Here is an 18,263-nt window from a genome sequence, read left to right on the forward strand (position 1 = left end):
TTTGTTTGAATGAAGTTGATTAATTAAAGTACTAACTTCTGATGTAGTAATAAACTGAACAGAGAAATGCTTAGATTCTAGCTTAGCATCTAGATATGTTTTTAATGAGTGGAAATCCTGTTCAGCAAATTTAGTCTTTTTAATAAGTTTCGAGATGTCAACAAAGTGGTCATTAAGTGCATTAGCTACATTTGTTTTACCAGATATTATCTGATCATCCTTTCTTATTACATTTGGCAAAATAGAGGATTCTGTGTGTTCATTTGATGCTAATTTAATAGTTTTCCAGAGCGATTTCGCACTTGTTTTGTTTTGTACCGCATTCGAAAAATATTCTTTTTTTGCCATTTTGATTGCACTGTTACATTTATTACGCCACAACTTATATTGTGGCCAATTAGATTCACGTTTATATTTATCCCTTAAAGACCTTGCTTGTTTTACGTTTTCGTTGTACCAACCGGGTTGTTGTAATCTCTTCACTTTTTTATATTTCATAGGGGCATTCTTATTAAGGACTGAGTTTAATATGTTATAAAATACTTCAAATGCCTCATTAGCATCCTCTATTGTTTCAACCATATCAAAATTAGCATTTGCTAAGTCATTTTGAAAATTGATTTCATTAAATTTGTTAAAACATCTGTACTTAATAATTTTATGATAATTTGTTTTAACAATTTTACCTTTGACGCTTAATGTAAAAACTACTGGGTAATGGTCACTTATGCCTATTTTTGGTATGATTACCTCAGAAATGTTGTCATATTTTGAATACAAATGGTCTAATATTGATGACGAACGTTCCGTAACCCTTGTTGGAAAAGACACGTGTTGTTTTAAATTAAAATCAGTGATAAGTTTTTCCCATTTCTTATTGTTAAATATGTTTTGGCTTAAACAGTGAAAATTAAAATCCCTGGTTGAATACATATTACAATCTTCCATGTCTGCCTTATTTATCTGTAATTCAAATGAGTCAATCCAAGATTGAGGGCTATTTGGTGGGCGATAAACAAAGTTAATTAGATAAGGTTTGTACTTTACAATGTTGATTTGTAGCCAAATAGATTCAATATCGTCACTTTCTAAATCATGTCTACGTACAAAAGAGATGCTATCTTTTATATAAACTATTATACCGCCTCCAGCAGAAATAGCCCTATCACGTCTTACAATGCTGTAACCGGAAATGGATATTGTATTAATCTCCGTTTTATCATTTAAAAATGTTTCACAAAAGCCTACTATATCTAAAGAACTATTTTCGTGTAAGTAAACACGAATTTCATCCAATTTAGGCAATAAATGTTGGATATTCAAATGCATAATATGCAAACCTTTATATGTAAATGGAATATAATAATCATTATTTATGTTACATTTTAAAGTAGATTGTATGTGAGATTCCATAAGAACGTTACTATCCAGGGATGATATATCAGTGTCTAAATTATTTATTGTGCTACATTTAACATTATTCAATCTTAAGCAATGTGGTTTATGTTGATTTGTATCATCATTAGCAATAATTAAACTACACTTACATTTGTGCGAGTCACATTGGTTACAAACCGACGAAAGAATGTCAAATTTATTTGTGCTATATAACGATGTAGTACGTCTGTCATCAGTAACCTATTGTCTTTTGGGTAGTCTGCAGTCACGTGTGACATGATTTTGACGTCCACAGTTCATGCAGTGTCGACTGTTTTCATGATTGACATGTCGACGAACGTACCGGAAGTCACGATTTTCATTATGACAATCCTGATATTCACTCTGGGTGTCCTGGTGTGCGTTCCTTAGATCATGCTGCCTGAAGAAGTTATGGTGCCCATTACGGAAGTCATGATGCCCTTTCCGGAAGTCATGATAACCGTTCCGGAAGTCACGATGCCCGTTCCTAAAGCCATGAAGCCCGTACTGGAAGTTCGGTTTAGCACTCCGGTATTGATGATGCCCGTTTTTGAAGTCACCGTTAGAAGTACGCTTCCGCTGATTTTGATCAAGTTGACGATGTTGTTGTTGTTGCTGCTGCATTCTTTTCTTAGTTATATGCACTACTTCATTGATTGCTGCCACAAGTGAACTTGATCCATAATTACTTGGGTGAATTCCATCAGGTCTGAATAGTCGATTCGCCAATTGTCCGTTTCCGTACACAAAACAATTATAACAATCGATCAGCTTTACCGGAAGTTCGCTTGATACATCTTCTAGCATTGAGTTGAAATCGCGTACATCAACATCACGTCGAGGACTTATTTTACAAATAAATATTTCACAATTTGTTAGATCTTGAATGCATTGCGAAGTCTGCAAGATTACATCTTTGATTATTGAAATTGGCTGGCCATTCGAGACATCATTCCCACCAGCAAATATTATTATTTTTGATAAGTCAGAGATATTCATTTTTCGCAGCTTTTCACAGATATCCAGCATTGTCTTCCCTGGCAAAGTGCATATGTCCACAGATTCGCATAATCCTCGCTTATTAATGCCTCTCAAAATTGAATCTCCAATCAGTAACGTCTTCGACGTTTGTGGCGTAATGTTCGATCTATGCTCGCCTTTATTGGTTTCTACTTCAAAATGCACAGTACTTTCTTGTATATCGGAGATCGCTTGTGGGCTAGGCTCAAGTGTCACTTGTTCGGTTTCTAGTAATGTGTCATTTTCAACGGGATCATCGGACATCCGTTTACTTGTTGCTTCTACAGAGCCATTCATATAACCTTTGGAAAGAACACTTGGTATGGAGTTTGCCTTAAGTATATCTCCTAGCGATTGAAATTTTTTCTGTACAGATATATTAAATTGGTCGAGTGTTTGCTTCAGGTCTTGAACGTTTTCCTGTAAACAATCGCATTTGTCGTCCGTACCTCGGGAATTCGTTGTACTATTTACTTTTACACTATGGATAATGTCTTTCATCTCATTGAATCCGCGATTGGTGTTTAAGATGTGCTCACATACATCTTTGCGCATATCACTTACAGACTTTTGAATTGTTTGAATCAAACAAAAAAGTGTTTCAAAATCAAATTCAATCCCGGTGCTCTCCGTTTGAGTACTTGCGTCAATTTTCACGTGATGAACTTTTAACACCGATTCCAAATTTTCAGGTTGCTTGGTATTTACCATGAAATTGAAATCATTTATTTCCGGTCTCAAACAACATACATCTTTTTCTTCAGTTTGTTTATTTGTTAACACTAGCATGCATTCCTGAAGAATTTCTTGAAATTTTGCATTCACTTCATCGACGGTCAAGTTTTCTGATATTAATTTATTTGAAGTGAGTTGTATGATTTCTAATAAGTCACTTTCCGCAAACTGATTCACCATTTTCCCATTAACCAGACACGAACATTTTGTGTGAAACAAGTTAATTGTATACACACCATTTCTTCCGGATAATAGCCTGTAATTTTGTTTCCACTAAACTACCAATATTATCATACACTGGTGTTTTTTGACATTTAAATTTAAAAGTTTCAGACTGGTAAAACTCATCAGCACAGCTTTTGAAAAGTTCATTCATACCAGTACTAAATTCGATTTTCAGCCCACCACCAGTCACCTTGACAATCGCGTGGTCCCTTGTGGTCGCATAGAGTTTCTTTTTCATTGCCTTTTCACTACTTATCTCGTAGTCTCTTGTTTCCATCGGTTCACTTGTTGTTTCAAGTCCGGATTTTTTTGTAGCGATCAACGCGCAATTCTGTATCCGTTCTGCCATGTTCAATTGGTATCAAAATGACCGCTGTCAAATACTCTATTATTTACATTAAATTTCACATTTATATCATTGTTATTTTCTGTAAAATCTTAGATAAAGCGCATAATTTAACGGAGCTTTTTAAAACTTGTTATGCCGGAAGTAACGTCATAACGGATTAATAGCACAAGTCTTTAACAATGGATTCGCTATGATCTAATTGCGATAAAGCAGATGATATGCCAATAAGTGTTATTTAACAAATAAAATGTACGATTCACAAGCCATTTATTTACTCAAACCGATAAGTGTGATCTTTATAAAACTAAAAAACTTTAAAAAGTTGCTGGTTTACCAAGAATAAATCTATATCAACTAAACTTATCAAGTATTTATTTATTATTTTGTTTTTTGTTTTAAAGATCCATGTATGAGTAATTATACATTTGTAGACCACTATCGACAACAAAATAAAGGTTGACATGATTTTGATATGTGAGATTCGGTTTGTTATGTGGAAAATGATTGGTTGAAGACTGACCCAAACAAATAAATGTAACAGCAGCCATAAACATATACCAACAGTCATAATTTGTCACTGCTGTGACAAAATTGTTACCGTAGTGACAAAATAGATATCACAGATAGATGACAAATCGTCACTGCAGTTACAATTTTGTCACCGCGGTGATATCTATTTTTAGCTGTTGGCGTATTTGTACTTTTGACCCAAATGGTACGGCATAGAAGTGAGTATGGTTTAATCTTATCCTCCCTGCCTGACTGGTTGCATAGTTACTAGAGATAAAACCTTGTTATTGATCAGTATTGGTTTGATCTTATACATGACTGTTGACATAAAAACTTGCTGGAGATAACAAATTGAGAACAAACTTAAAGTTAAACCACGGACTCTAGATGACAATATACGCTCTGTGGTTAAACTTATTAGACTTTGTGAAGTCGAGAATTACCTGTTGTTGATAGACTTGGGAGTATAGCTAGATTTGTGTGTTTTGTGTTGGTTGACAATCAATAATACTTGAGATACCTTATTATTTGAGTTAAATCAAAGATTTTGTGACCAAAAGCTTCATTGCTCAACAAAATGTCCACCATTATAGTGGTGGGGGACATAAAAAGTTTCTTCAAAGGATTAGCCTGCGCATTGACCACACTTTCCGCTTTTATGGTATTTTACTCTTAAAGGAAGTCTCTTCTTAGAGAAAATCAAGTTAAGGCGGAAAGAGTCGTTCCTGATTAGCCTGCACAGGCTTAACTGAGACAACACTTCACCAACAAGCGTTTAGCACAGTTTTCCCAGAGCCAGGCTTAAACGTAAGCAGTTACTTTTTCCCACATAAAGGTCAGTAAAGTCTCTTTTCCAGACCTTTCCCTACCAAATGCCCCCCACAACTAACCTGCACATGTGCCTGGAAAACAGGCAGTTTGGGTTCCTCATCATCGTCGTCTGTTTCCGAGAACTGCGCTGCCTGTTCATGGAAATCATCTGGAACATCCTGTGTTGGGCTGTTTGCGCGGGCTAGCTGGTGGGCTAGCTTCTCTTGCTCCGACCTGAAATCCATTTGTATTGGCAGGATAAATAAGTTTAAACCTATTTATTTTAGCTCGACCCACAGTGGGGATCGAACTTGTGACCTTCCGGTCGCTAGGTGGACACCATATCTATTCCACCACAGCGACCTCTAGAGCATGATAATGTGAGCCTTGTTCTGGGAAAACTGGGCTTAATGCATGTGCACACTTTATAGTACTGAAAGAAGAGCCCTACCACAAATTAAACCAAAAACTAGTATTCTTGCCGCAAATTAAACAAAAAATAATAAGCTTGCCACAAATTAAACAATTTTTTTTTATAACCATGCCACAAATTTAACCTTTTACCACTTAGATTAATATTTTGATGCATCTTAAGTCCTTAAGAAAGTTAAATTTAATTTTAGACTTTTCTTACTAGATTAAAGTTTTCAAAGCCTCATTTACAAGCCTAAGATACTGATGAACAGCAAACAGCATAAAACCTGAACAAACTGTGAGTTACTTGCAGGCTGTTCTGGTTTTATGCTGTTTGCACATAGCCATTTTTGCTTTGCTTCTGAGTAGGGTTAAAGTAAGAATTAAGTGGACCAAAACATGTAAGATTTTATGCTACTGCGATCCCCATGGCCAAGTTCACGGAAGAATTACTCAGGATTGTGCAAGGGATGTTTGCACTACATGGTGATGTCCCATTTTTAGTTTCAATCTCACTGCTTGAGAATTGTGACAGTAGTTCACTACCAAAGACCAAAAAACTACTTTTTCTTCTCTGGAAACAGACACACTTGGCAGTGTCTCTATAAGTCTAAAGAATTCGATGAAATCAAAAAGAAATATTATGTGAACTGGCCAGCACAGATGGCGGGCTCTTTGGATTGGGAAAGTTCACTTGGTTTCGACTAAAAATTTGAAATTGTTGAGGATGATATTTTTCTCACAAATATTTTGAAATTGAGAATAAACTTGTCTTAAATACTATCTACTAAGGTTAAATGTATATAGATGGATATTGAGATGAGCTAAATATTGCAATTATTTGAACAAAAATGTGTTGTTGTTTTTGTAATACCTTCAAATAAGAATTTAACCCATTTATGCCTAGCGTCTAGAAAAAAGGCCTTGGCAAACAGCGTAGACCCAGATGAGACGCCGCATGATGCGGCGTCTCATCAGGGTCTGCGCTGTTTGCTTGAAGGAATTTCTGTAAGAAATATTCTAAAAATAAATATACTAGATATCCCTTATTTTGGAAATAATTTGATCCAATTTAGAAGGATGGGAGAGTCCACTAGGCCTAAAGGGGTTCAGAGATTTGGAAATAATGTGAACCTTTTGAGATTGGGAATGGGGTCAATTTCAGTCCCAAATTTAGAAAATTCCAAACCACTGCACAGTGACAAGCAAAATTGTCATAACATGTGTTTAGTGCTTGATTGAATTAGTTAATTAAGTGCTGCACCTTTTTTTACCATAATGCACTACAAACACAGTAACCGTTATAACACTAAGTTTTTGGACACTCTAAATTTTCGGACACCCCCTTTTATAGTCAAAATAATTGTTTATGCCTCTTAATTTTAGGATATATAGATTTGTGTCCATAATTAAAGACAGTCGATTGTACAGCGCTATTTTACCAGATTTCCACCCTGTTTACGCTCAACTGGTAATCCTTCAAGCATGTTATTTAATCATTTAAGTCATAAAATCTGGCGGATTAATGCATGAAGGCAATAGACCATTACATATCCGAAAACTTAGAGTTATAACTGTATGCAATGCATTTCTTGAGAACAATTTTTTTAAAGTTAAAGTTGAAATCCACAAAATTAAGTGCCCACAAAATTGCTTTAAAAAATAAACAAGAGCACCGCCTTGCGGGTGCAGACCGCTAATCTATTTTCTTTTTAAAGGTGAAGGGACTCTCATTTTCAATCACAAAGGATGGAGGTGTGGAGTGAAGAGGGGTGCATTGTGTGGGGGTGTGGACATTTATTACATTACCTTCCAAAAATGCGAAAAAAATAAAAAAGGGGGGGTGGGGGGGAGGGTGGGGGTGGGGATTCTTGGGTGCGATGGTTGGACGGTATTTCAAACATAAGATAATAAAAATAAATATTTGTTTTTTAACCGTTTAAAAAAAAATGGGTGGGGGGGGGTGAGGTGGGGGGGGGGGTATAGTGTGAGGGTGTGGTGGTAATTTGTGAGATGAAATTAAAAAAAAAAAAAAAAAAAAAAAAAAAAATTTAGGGGGGAGGGGATTCGGGTGGGGGGTGGGGGGAGGGGGGTGGGGGGGGATTCTTGGGTGCTCTGGTTGGACGGTATTTCAAACATAAAATAATCAAAATAAATAGTTTTGTTTTTTAACAGTTTAAAAAAAAAAATTGGGGAGGGGTTGGGGTGGGGGGGGTATAGTGTGAGGGTGTGGTGGTCATTTGTGAGATGATCTTTAAAAAAAAAAATATAAAAAAAAATAAAATAAAAAATAGGGGGGGAGAATTCAGGGGGGGGGGATTCGGGAGGGGGGGGGGCAGGGGCGATGGTTTGGGTGGAGTCTATTGTGGTATGTCAGGTAAGAGTAGTTTTGTCAAAGCATCAATCAAATCTAATCATAAATAAAGAAGTTATGGCAATTTTAGCAAAATTTAATCATTTGACCTTGAGAGTCAAGGTCATTCTAAGGTCAAGGTAAAATTCAACTTGCCAGGTACAGTAACCTCATGATAGCATGAAAGTATTTGAAGTTTGAAAGCAATAGCCTTGATACTTAAGAGGTAAAGTGGATCGAAACACAAAATTTAACCATATATTCAAAGTTACTAAGTCAAAAAAGGGCCATAATTCCGTAAAAATGATATCCAGAGTTATGCAACTTGTCCTTTTACTGTACCCTTATGATAGTTTGCCAGTGTTCCAAGTATGAAAGCAATATCTATGATACTTTAGGGGTAAAGTGGACCAAAACACAAAACTTAACCAAACTTTCAATTTTCTAAGTATAAAGGGCCCATAATTCCGTCCAAATGCCAGTCAGAGTTACATAACTTTGCCTGCACAGTCCCCTTACGATAGTTAATAAGTGTTGCAAGTATGAAAGCAATAGCTTTGATACTGTAGGAATAAAGTGGACCTAAACACAAAACATAACCAAATTTTCAATTTTCTAAGTATAAAAAGGGCACATAATTCTGTCAAAATGCCAGTCAGAGTTACATTACTTTGCCTGCACAGTCCCCTTATGATAGTTAGTATGTGTTTCAAGTATGAAAGCAATAGCTTTGATACTTAAGGAATAAAACGGACCTAAACACAAAACTTAACCAAAATTTTCAATTTTCTAAGTATAAAAAGGGCACATAATTCTGTCAAAATGCACGCCAGAGTTATCTAACTTTGCCTGCCCAGTCCCCTCATGATAGTAAGTAAGTGTACTAAGTTTGAATGCAATAGCATTGATACTTTCTGAGAAAAGTGGACCTAAACGCAAAACTTAACCGGACGCCGACGCCAAGGTGATGACAACAGCTCATAATTTTTTTTCAAAAAATAGATGAGCTAAGAAAATCTGCCAAATGTAATTAATTAATAAATAAGTTCAAAATAAATTAGCATTGCCCTGGGAAAACAGGCTTAAGTGCATGTGTCTAAAGTGTCAGCCCTGATTAGCCTGTGCAATCCACGTCCAGGCTAATCAGGGACGACACTTTCTGCCTAAAGTGGATTTATGTTTATATGTGACATCCTTTAAATGAAAACTTCCATATAAATGGAAAGTGTTGAACATGATTAGCCTGCATGCACTGCACAGGCTAATATGAGATGATACTTTACTCACGTGCATTAAGCCCCATTTTCCCAGGGCGCGGCTCATATATACCATTGTTACCTTCTAATGGGGTCGTCCCATACAACGTGTACAGACTCATATAAACCATTGTTACCTTCTAATGGGGTCGTCCCATACAACGTGTACAGACTCATATATACCATTGTTACCTTCTAATGGGGTCGTCCCATACAACGTGTACAGACTCATATATACCATTGTTACCTTCTAATGGGGTCGTCCCATACAACGTGTACAGACTCATATATACCATTGTTACCTTCTAATGGGGTCGTCCCATACAACGTGTACAGACTCATATATACCATTGTTACCTTCTTATGGGGTCGTCCCATACAACGTGTACAGACTCATATAAACCATTGTTTCCTTCTAATTGGGTCGTCCCATACAACGTGTACAGACTCATATATACCATTGTTACCTTCTAATGAGGTCATCCCATACAACGTGTACAGACTCATATATACCATTGTTACCTTCTAATGGGGTCGTCCCATACAACGTGTACTGACTCATATATACCATTGTTACCTTCTAATGGGGTCATCCCATACAACGTGTACAGACTGGGACGGCTGATTCTCTGCAGAGTTCCTCTCAACTACAGCTACCCTCTCTGTAACATGAACAAAACAAGTGCGACAACAGCATGAAATACATGATTTATACTATATAGATTTGATTTTTAGTAAATTACCCAAATAGCTACACCAATCTGGATGAAAAAAGGACTTTTATTCAAATTTTGTTTTAAGATGTTTCATTTGCTTCTACTAATAAGTGTCTTATCAATATTTTTACTGATGATCATGTAACTTAATTTGCAAAAGAGTGTTGTTTTTTTCACCATTTTGGGAATTGGGCCGGGGCCCTTTGGATTGATAAAATTTGAGGTTATTTTACTAAATAATTGGGAAATTTGTGTTTTTGTTTTTGCTAAAAAATGCTTCAAAATTGAGAATACAAGTGTTTTCAGAATTATATTAACTAAGGTTGAACTAATATGGATGGATGTTGAACAAAATATTGAGATCCAAAAAATTAACTTTAATTGGCAACCTTCCATACCAAATTGGGAATTTTCAACTCCCATTTGGGAAAAATATATACTTTTTTCCATTGGGAAAGGGGCCGATTACCAGACCCAATTTTGAATGAAAAAAAAAACAACACTGCAAAATGAATAAGTCAATGGTTCATTTATAGAAATAATTTTAATTCGTTTTTTTGTCACAAAATCATTCCATTTTAATATATTAAAAATTATCTACAATGTTTGCCAACTTAGTAGAGCAAAAAAAACTAGAGCTTTGTCACAGACGTGACGAATACCCCCACATGCCGCATTGACACATAATATTTTGCATGTCGTCTTCACAAAAAACAGCGGACACCATGCTCAATTTTATTTTTAAAACGCACTTAGTGACTCCTTGACCTAGTTTTTGACCCAGAAAGGCCCATGTTCTAACTTGGCCTTAAGATCATCTCCATAAAACTTCTGACCAAGTTTGGTGAAGATCGGATGTAAAATACTTGAATTAGAGAGCGGGCACCATGCTGAATTTTAAAAAACGCACTTAGTGACCCCGTGACCTAGTTTTAGGCCCGAAATGGCCCATGTTCAAACTTGTCCTAGACATCATCTAGGTACAACTTCTGACCAAGTTTGGTCCTAGTTTTTGACCCGGCAAGGCCCATGTTCGAACCTGGCCTAGACATCATGTAGATACAACTTCTGACCAAGTTTGGTGAAGATCGGATGAAAACTACTTGAATTAGAGAGCGGACACTTAATACGGACCGACAGACAGACCGACCGACCGACAGACAAGTTCACTCCTATATACCCCCCTAAACTTCGTTTGTGGAGGTATAATAAATCTTCATAGCTATGATATTAACATCCTACCAGTAATCAAAACATAACAATCACATAATAACTTCACAAATCACACATCAGGTTTCTTTCTATATTGAATAAAATAGCATCAATATCCCTTTGAGTCATTAACCCTTTCCCACCCAGAAGCAAAGTGAAAATGGCTATATGCCACCTGCATAACATCAGAACAGCCTTGTAGGAATTCACAGTCTGTTCTGGTATTATGATGTTTGCTGCTCATCAGTTTCTGAGGTTTGGAAATGAAGCCTTTAGAACTTTAATCTAGTACAAAAGGTCTTAAATTAAAGTTAATTTTCTAAGGGACTACAAATGCGCTGAAACTCGTATCTGAGTGGTAAAGGGTCAAGTAATTAAAATCCATCACCTACCCTCTGTCCGACGTGATTTCCCTCCGCTATTGGCTGATGAATCCTCGGGGGTACCCATTTGGCCACTGCCTGAATGGAAGAGTTTCCAAGATTCACAAACCAATACTTACATAATTATATTTTTTTTATAAATGTTTTTAAAGAATTATTGATTAAATGGTAGATTTTATTCAAATTGCAAACTTTGTTATCAGAGCATATTAGACTACAAATAACAATACTATTGCCAAGCAATATATGTCCCCTAACGGCTCCACCATTGTCAGATTTTTTTTTTTTTTTATTTGTTGCCATAGCAACCAGAATTTTTGACGTAGGAAGAAAATGAACTGACATGTCCATATTGCCATCTATTCATGTTTCAAGAAAACATATGAAGAACTTTTAAAGTTATTGCAGGATCCAGAAAAGTGTGCAGGATCCACCATTTTCTGCAGTATTTCTAGTCTATTTGTTGCCATAGCAACCAGAATTTTTGACGTAGGAACCAAATGAAATGACATGCATAATCTCCATATTGCCATCTGTCCATGTTTCAAGTTTCATGAAAAAATAGGAAGAACTTTCAAAGTTATCGCAGGATCCAGAAAAGTGTGATAGACTGACGGACCGACGGACACACAGAGTGAAACCGGTAGGGGACAATAATCACATTAAATCTGTTAATTATTGAACAGAAAACTGTTTTTATATTGTTGTATAATGTAAATTACCATTTACATGCAATAGAACTAAAAGTAAGATTTTTTTAAAGAATTAACACACAGGTAAGCATTTGTGATAGAGACAGTAATTAGAGTTTTGAATTCCCATCTACGATGACCATTTTTATTCAACTTTTTCATCACATTTCTAGACATTAGGCAATCCACAAAATTTGTTGCAGAATAACCCATGGCTTACGGACTTCTTTGACATAGACACCTAACCATGTTGTATTGGATTAGGAACGCTTAAGTGTAATTTATTTCTAAAGCCTATGATTGAAGTATTGTTGATTAAACCTTGTATTTTTGTGTACTTACAATTCAGTCTCTTACTGCCCCTTCTCCTGCGTTTACCCCTGAAACAGTTTGACAAAACATTCATGACTTTGTAGTTATGCCCCCATATTGATAAATATTTAGCTTCTGACCCTGAATGAACACAAATTGCAGCAGTGTAATTTCACCTTTTTGGGGAGTGGGGCCTGGGTCCTTTTGAATTGGGGAATTTCACAAAAACAGGAAATATGTGTTGTTGTTTACTTGCTTACAAATTCTTAACAAGAGCACCGCATAACGGGTGCCACGCTAGGCTGCGGGCGCAGTTTTGAATAAATGAAAGCTTGTCAGCTTGTTTGTTTCTGTTTTTTTTTTTTTTTTAAGAGGTCACAGTGACCTTGACCTAGTGACCCAAAAATGGGTGTGGCATGTATAAATCATCAAGGTGCAGCTACATATGAAGTTTCAAAGTTGTAGGTTGAAACACTTTGATTTTAGAGCCAATGTTCAAAACCTTAACAAAATGTTAAGGTTTTGCGGACGACACGGACACGCTGGCTATGACAATACCTCGGGTTTTCTCCGAAAACAGCCGATCTAAAAATTGAGATTACACATTTTTTCAATATTGTATTTACTAAGGTTCAAGTCATACAACTGAATAGGGAGATGAAGTCAAAGTTGTATGATTTACACTTAATTAAATTCTTTCAATTAAAAAAACAAAAACATTTGAATATAGTTTGACTGGAGATTTTCTCAATTAAGAATGACATAATAACTTAAGAAACCAAGTTATAAATACATTTAAGCAATTACAATTATTTTGGCCATGCTCTGTGAAAAGGGGGTTTAATGCATGTGCGTAAAGTGTCGTTCCAGATTAGCCTGTGCAGTCTGCACAGGCTAATCAGGGACTACACTTTCAACTTTTATGATATTTTTCATTTACAGAGAGTCTCTTCTTAGCAAAAATCAAGTTTAGGTGGAAAGTGTTGTCCCTGATTAGCCTGTGTTGCCTGCACTTTACGCACATGCATTAAACCCCCTTTTCACAGAGCGTGGCTCATTTATTATTTTCATTACCATTTTTCATATTTGAAAACAATTTATTATGATTTTTAAATTTAAAGTACTGTTTTTTCCTATAAACAAAAAAAAAAGGGTTAAAATAAAACCTGATAATTTTAATTGATGAACAAAGTTACTATATCCAGTAATATTTAATAAAAGTTCAGAAATTGTGAGCCTTGTTTGGTAAAACAAAATCCTTGTTTTTCTTCACATTTATAATAATAATAAATGTAAAGGCTATGACTGAAACATGTTTAGTATTTAAGAAATTAAAATAAACAAAAGTAACATGATTGTACGGTATATGTACTGTATACTTTATTAAATCGAGCAATGTGTTCATAATATGACATCCATAGTAACTGAATTTTTAAGGTTCTGCGCCATAACATCCTCCAACTGCTTGCTCAGATCTTACGTATAGGTCGCCATGATGTTGTGGATATGGTGTCTGACTAGCGACTGAAAGGTCATGGGTTTGATCCAAACTGTGGGAGCTTTATTTAGATCTTACACACCAAGTACTAGTTCCACTCAGGAAACACACTCAAGAGCATTTCAATGAGCATAAGGCTTTTGATGCTATTGAGCTTGGAAATAGATAGGTTTATACTAAGATCTTACGTGTTCTGCGCCATCACATCCTCCAACTGCAATTGAGTTTTGAAATAGATAGGTTTATACTAATGTCTTACGTGTTCTGAGCCATCACATCCTCCAACTGCTATTGAGTTTTGAAATAGATAGGTTTATACTAAGATCTTACGTGTTCTGCGCCATCACATCCTCCAACTGCTATTGAGTTTTGAAATAGATAGGTTTATACTAAGATCTTACGTGTTCTGCGCCATCACATCCTCCAACCACTATTGAGCTTGGAAATAGATAGGTCTATACTAAGATCTTACGTGTTCTGCGCCATCACATCCTCCAACCACTATTGAGCTTGGAAATAGATAGGTCTATACTAAGATCTTACGTGTTCTGCGCCATCACATCCTTCAACTGCAATTGAGTTTTGAAATAGATAGGTTTATACTAAGATCTTACATGTTCTGCGCCATCACATCCTCAAACCACTATTGAGCTTGGAAATAGATAGGTCTATACTAAGATCTTAAGTGTTCTGCGCCATCACATCCTCCAACCACTATTGAGCTTGGAAATAGATAGGTTTATACTAAGATCTTAAGTGTTCTGCGCCATCACATCCTCCAACAGCTATTGAGCTTGGAAATAGATAGGTCTATACTAAGATCTTACGTGTTCTGAGCCATCACATCCTCCAACTGCTATTGAGCTTGGAAATAGATAGGTCTATACTAAGATCTTACGTGTTCTGAGCCATCTCATCCTCCAACTGCTATTGTGCTTGGAAATAGATAGGTTTATACTAAGATCTTAAGTGTTCTGCGCCATCACATCCTCCAACCGCTATTGAGCTTGGAAATAGATAGGTCTATACTAAGATCTTACGTGTTCTGCGCCATCACATCCTCCAACCGCTATTGAGCTTGAAAATAGATAGGTTTATACTAAGATCTTACGTGTTCTGCGCCATCACATCTTCCAACTGCTATTGAGTTTTGAAACAGATAGGTTTATACTAAGATCTTACATGTTCTGCGCCATCACATCCTCCAACCGCTATTGAGTTTTGAAATAGATAGGTCTATACTAAGATCTTACGTGTTCTGAGCCATCACATCCTCCAACTGCTTGCTCAGCACTTCTCTCATCTCCAGAGACCCAACTGTCTCTTGAGGCTGAAATCAACTGAAGTTCAGTTTATAGGGACAATACACTGTTGTTGTTTTTATTTTCACACACATTATCTATTGATAATAAATCTAAACCTGCTACTTCCTTTTCTTCATTTAGTTTATAATGATGCAATAATCATACAGACAGTGTTTTTTTCTCACCATTTTGGGAATGGGGCCGGGTCCCTTTGGATTGGGAAAATTTGCCGCATATTGACTAAAATTGGGAAATTGCTGTTGTTGTTGTTTTGCTAAATAATTTCTTCAAAATGGAGAATACAAGTGTTTTCAGTATAATATTTACCAAGGTTCGACTGGGAGTGAACAAAATATTGAAATCTAAAAAAAATAATATTTTTTATAAAACCTCTATTGGGAATGTTTAGCACCCATTTGGGAAAAATATATACTTGTTTCCATTGTGAATGGGGCTAATTTCCGGACCCGATTTTGAATGAAACAAAAGATGTGTTTGTCAGAAACACAATGCCCCCTATTGCGCCGCTTTGAAATAAAATTTCAATATATCATTTGGCAGGTTTACAAATTATCTCCCTTTTAAAGCTTATTAACTTCCATTGGATTGTATTTTTTGACTTTTGACCTTGAAGGATGACCTTGACCTTTCACCACTCAAAATGTGCAGCTTCACAAGATACACATGCATGCCAAATATCAAGTTGCTATCTTCAATATTCAAAAAGTCATGACCAAACTTTAACAAAGGTTAAAGTTTTGGTTCAAGTTTTGGGACACACACATACAATGACAGACAGACAGACAGGCCAAAAACAATATACCCCCAATTTTTTCGATCTGGGGGCATACCAAACACTGACAGATTCGTTATTTTTGCTCAACACTATCAGACTTTGCAAAACCTCAGAAGGACCTGTCAGATAAGGTTGCAATCGTGTCAAACATTTGGTTAATCTGTCAGACATGCTGGCAAGTTACATGTTAACTTATTAAATTTCTTGTCAGGCACTGTGTCTGAAAGTGCCAGAATGTTTGTCAGACATTTGGTTAATCTGTCAGACATGCAAGCAAGTTACATGTTAACTTATTAAATTTCTTGTCAGGCACTGTGTCTGAAAGTGCCAGAATGTGTCACAATTTGGGGTAAGATTTGTCTGACTGACAGGTTGTTTGGAGTCTGCACTAGGACCTGAAGAACTCACCAAGGCTTGCGGTTCGAGTTTTCTAAAGCTCACCAAATATACTTAAGCTGAGCTCTGGAAAAATGGAACTTAATACATAGAGGATATTTGTTGTTTCGGTGGATTATCGATTTTAATTCACGAGTGATCATAGAAAAAAATATTTTTACGTATGGCGCAGCCACGAGTGAAAATACATATTTTATATGATCACGAGTGAATTAGAATTGATATTCCACCGAATTCAACAAATTTTCTTTTTATTTTAAGCTTTTTTCACAATTTATATACATTGTTAAACGGTTTAACTAAAGCATTTCGCTAGGATAATGACGTCATTTCACAGTAAACAGTGAAAATTATCGATAATTTTCACTGATAATTTTCACAGTTTGAAACAGTAAAATTATCTGTTTTAATTCACTGATATTTCTCTATAAACCACCGGAAAGCATAAAATAAATGTGCTAATTGTAATCAGGGGCGACACTTTACATCTAGATTGGATTTTCGTTTAGAAAAGACTTCCTTTGAACATAATTTTTCATAAAGCTCTGTGTCTGAAAAAGCGTTAATGTTTGCCAGACATTGTATTTTTTTGTCAGATTTGTCTGAAAGGTTAATAAAAACTATAAATACCTGTAGCACTCATCAAGGTTTCCGCATTAGGTTCTCTAAATGTTGCTAATTATACTTATAATACCTGGGCTCTTACCACTGACCCTTTCAGTTAAAGACTAGCGCTTACGCCACCTGACCAGCCATACTGATAACGATTTAAATTCATTTTATACTTTGTATACACAATCCAGGTATTGTCACAAAATATTACGACAACAACATAACTCTCAAAGCGTTTGTAATGCATTATAATTTTCAGGTTTACATTCGCCTAAAGATGCATATAATGGATATTTAAGAGCATGGTAAATGTTCAGTATTACTGTTTCCTTGCAAATATAGTTACTAAAACCAAATTGTGCAAATCTGAAACAATTTTGCAAATGTACTAAAACGTGAAAAGGTCCCTTTAATAAAAAATTAACCTTGTATTCTCAATGTATATAAGTGATAACAGGTCGTTGTTTTTTTTCCATTTTTCCATTTTTTACTTTAAAATGATTTATTTATTTATAGCTCAGTGCCCCAGATAATTATTTGGGAAATAGGGTTTTCACCCATTGATTTTGAACAATAGGGTGATTCCATTCTTCAAATAGAGTGAAATGAGTATAAAAATGCATACCTTAAAACAAATTTTTTAAATAAAATTCATTTTAATTATTAAATACTTACCTGTTATCGTATGCTTATACTTTCCAAGGGGAAATAACTCATCCGGAATTTTAACTGGGAATCCGCCACCTCAATACCGTAATACAGGCCAGGTTAAACATAGTGCAATGCAACCTAGCCAAAAATCGGTAACCAACCCTCAATATTCTTTCAATATATATACAAAAATATTAATCGAATAGCGGGGTGGGAGGTGGGACTTACCGATAACAGGTAAGTATTTAATAATTAAAATGAATTTTATTTAAAAAATTTGTTTTAATGTCATAAATACTGACCTGTTATCGTATGCTGATTTTGAAGCTGCGGTGGGAAGGTTCGTATATATTTTCCCAACACAGTAGAACCCATAAACAGGGTTATCAGCTAATGATATCAAGTAATCTTCGTTAAAACGGTATTAATTATGACTTCTCGGACAGAGTAATATGTCTATGTCGTAAAGAAGACACTACCGTTAGTGAAACCACAACAAGCCCAAACGTATACAAATTGTATTGTTGGCACTTCAGAAAACGAAGATAAAAAGATGACAAGGTGGTCGGATTCCTCCAGTAAACAGCTTAGAGCACGTCA

General features: G+C 35.7%; 1 protein-coding gene across 1 annotated transcript in view; it reads right to left on the minus strand.

Moving 5' to 3' along the window:
- Window positions 1–18,263, minus strand: part of LOC127859749 (DNA topoisomerase 2-binding protein 1-like) — a 107,577-nt gene that overhangs the window by 25,814 nt on the left and 63,500 nt on the right. Inside the window, exons 17-21 of the mRNA XM_052397257.1 lie at window positions 15,158–15,234; window positions 12,437–12,474; window positions 11,412–11,480; window positions 9,669–9,753; window positions 5,149–5,302 (exon numbers count right to left, since the gene is read on the minus strand). Coding sequence (XP_052253217.1) covers window positions 5,149–5,302; window positions 9,669–9,753; window positions 11,412–11,480; window positions 12,437–12,474; window positions 15,158–15,234 — 423 coding nt within the window. The remainder of the gene's footprint in view (window positions 1–5,148; window positions 5,303–9,668; window positions 9,754–11,411; window positions 11,481–12,436; window positions 12,475–15,157; window positions 15,235–18,263) is intronic.

The sequence above is a fragment of the Dreissena polymorpha genome, chromosome 15 (assembly GCF_020536995.1).
Source record: "Dreissena polymorpha isolate Duluth1 chromosome 15, UMN_Dpol_1.0, whole genome shotgun sequence".
NCBI classification, from domain to species: domain Eukaryota; kingdom Metazoa; phylum Mollusca; class Bivalvia; order Myida; family Dreissenidae; genus Dreissena; species Dreissena polymorpha.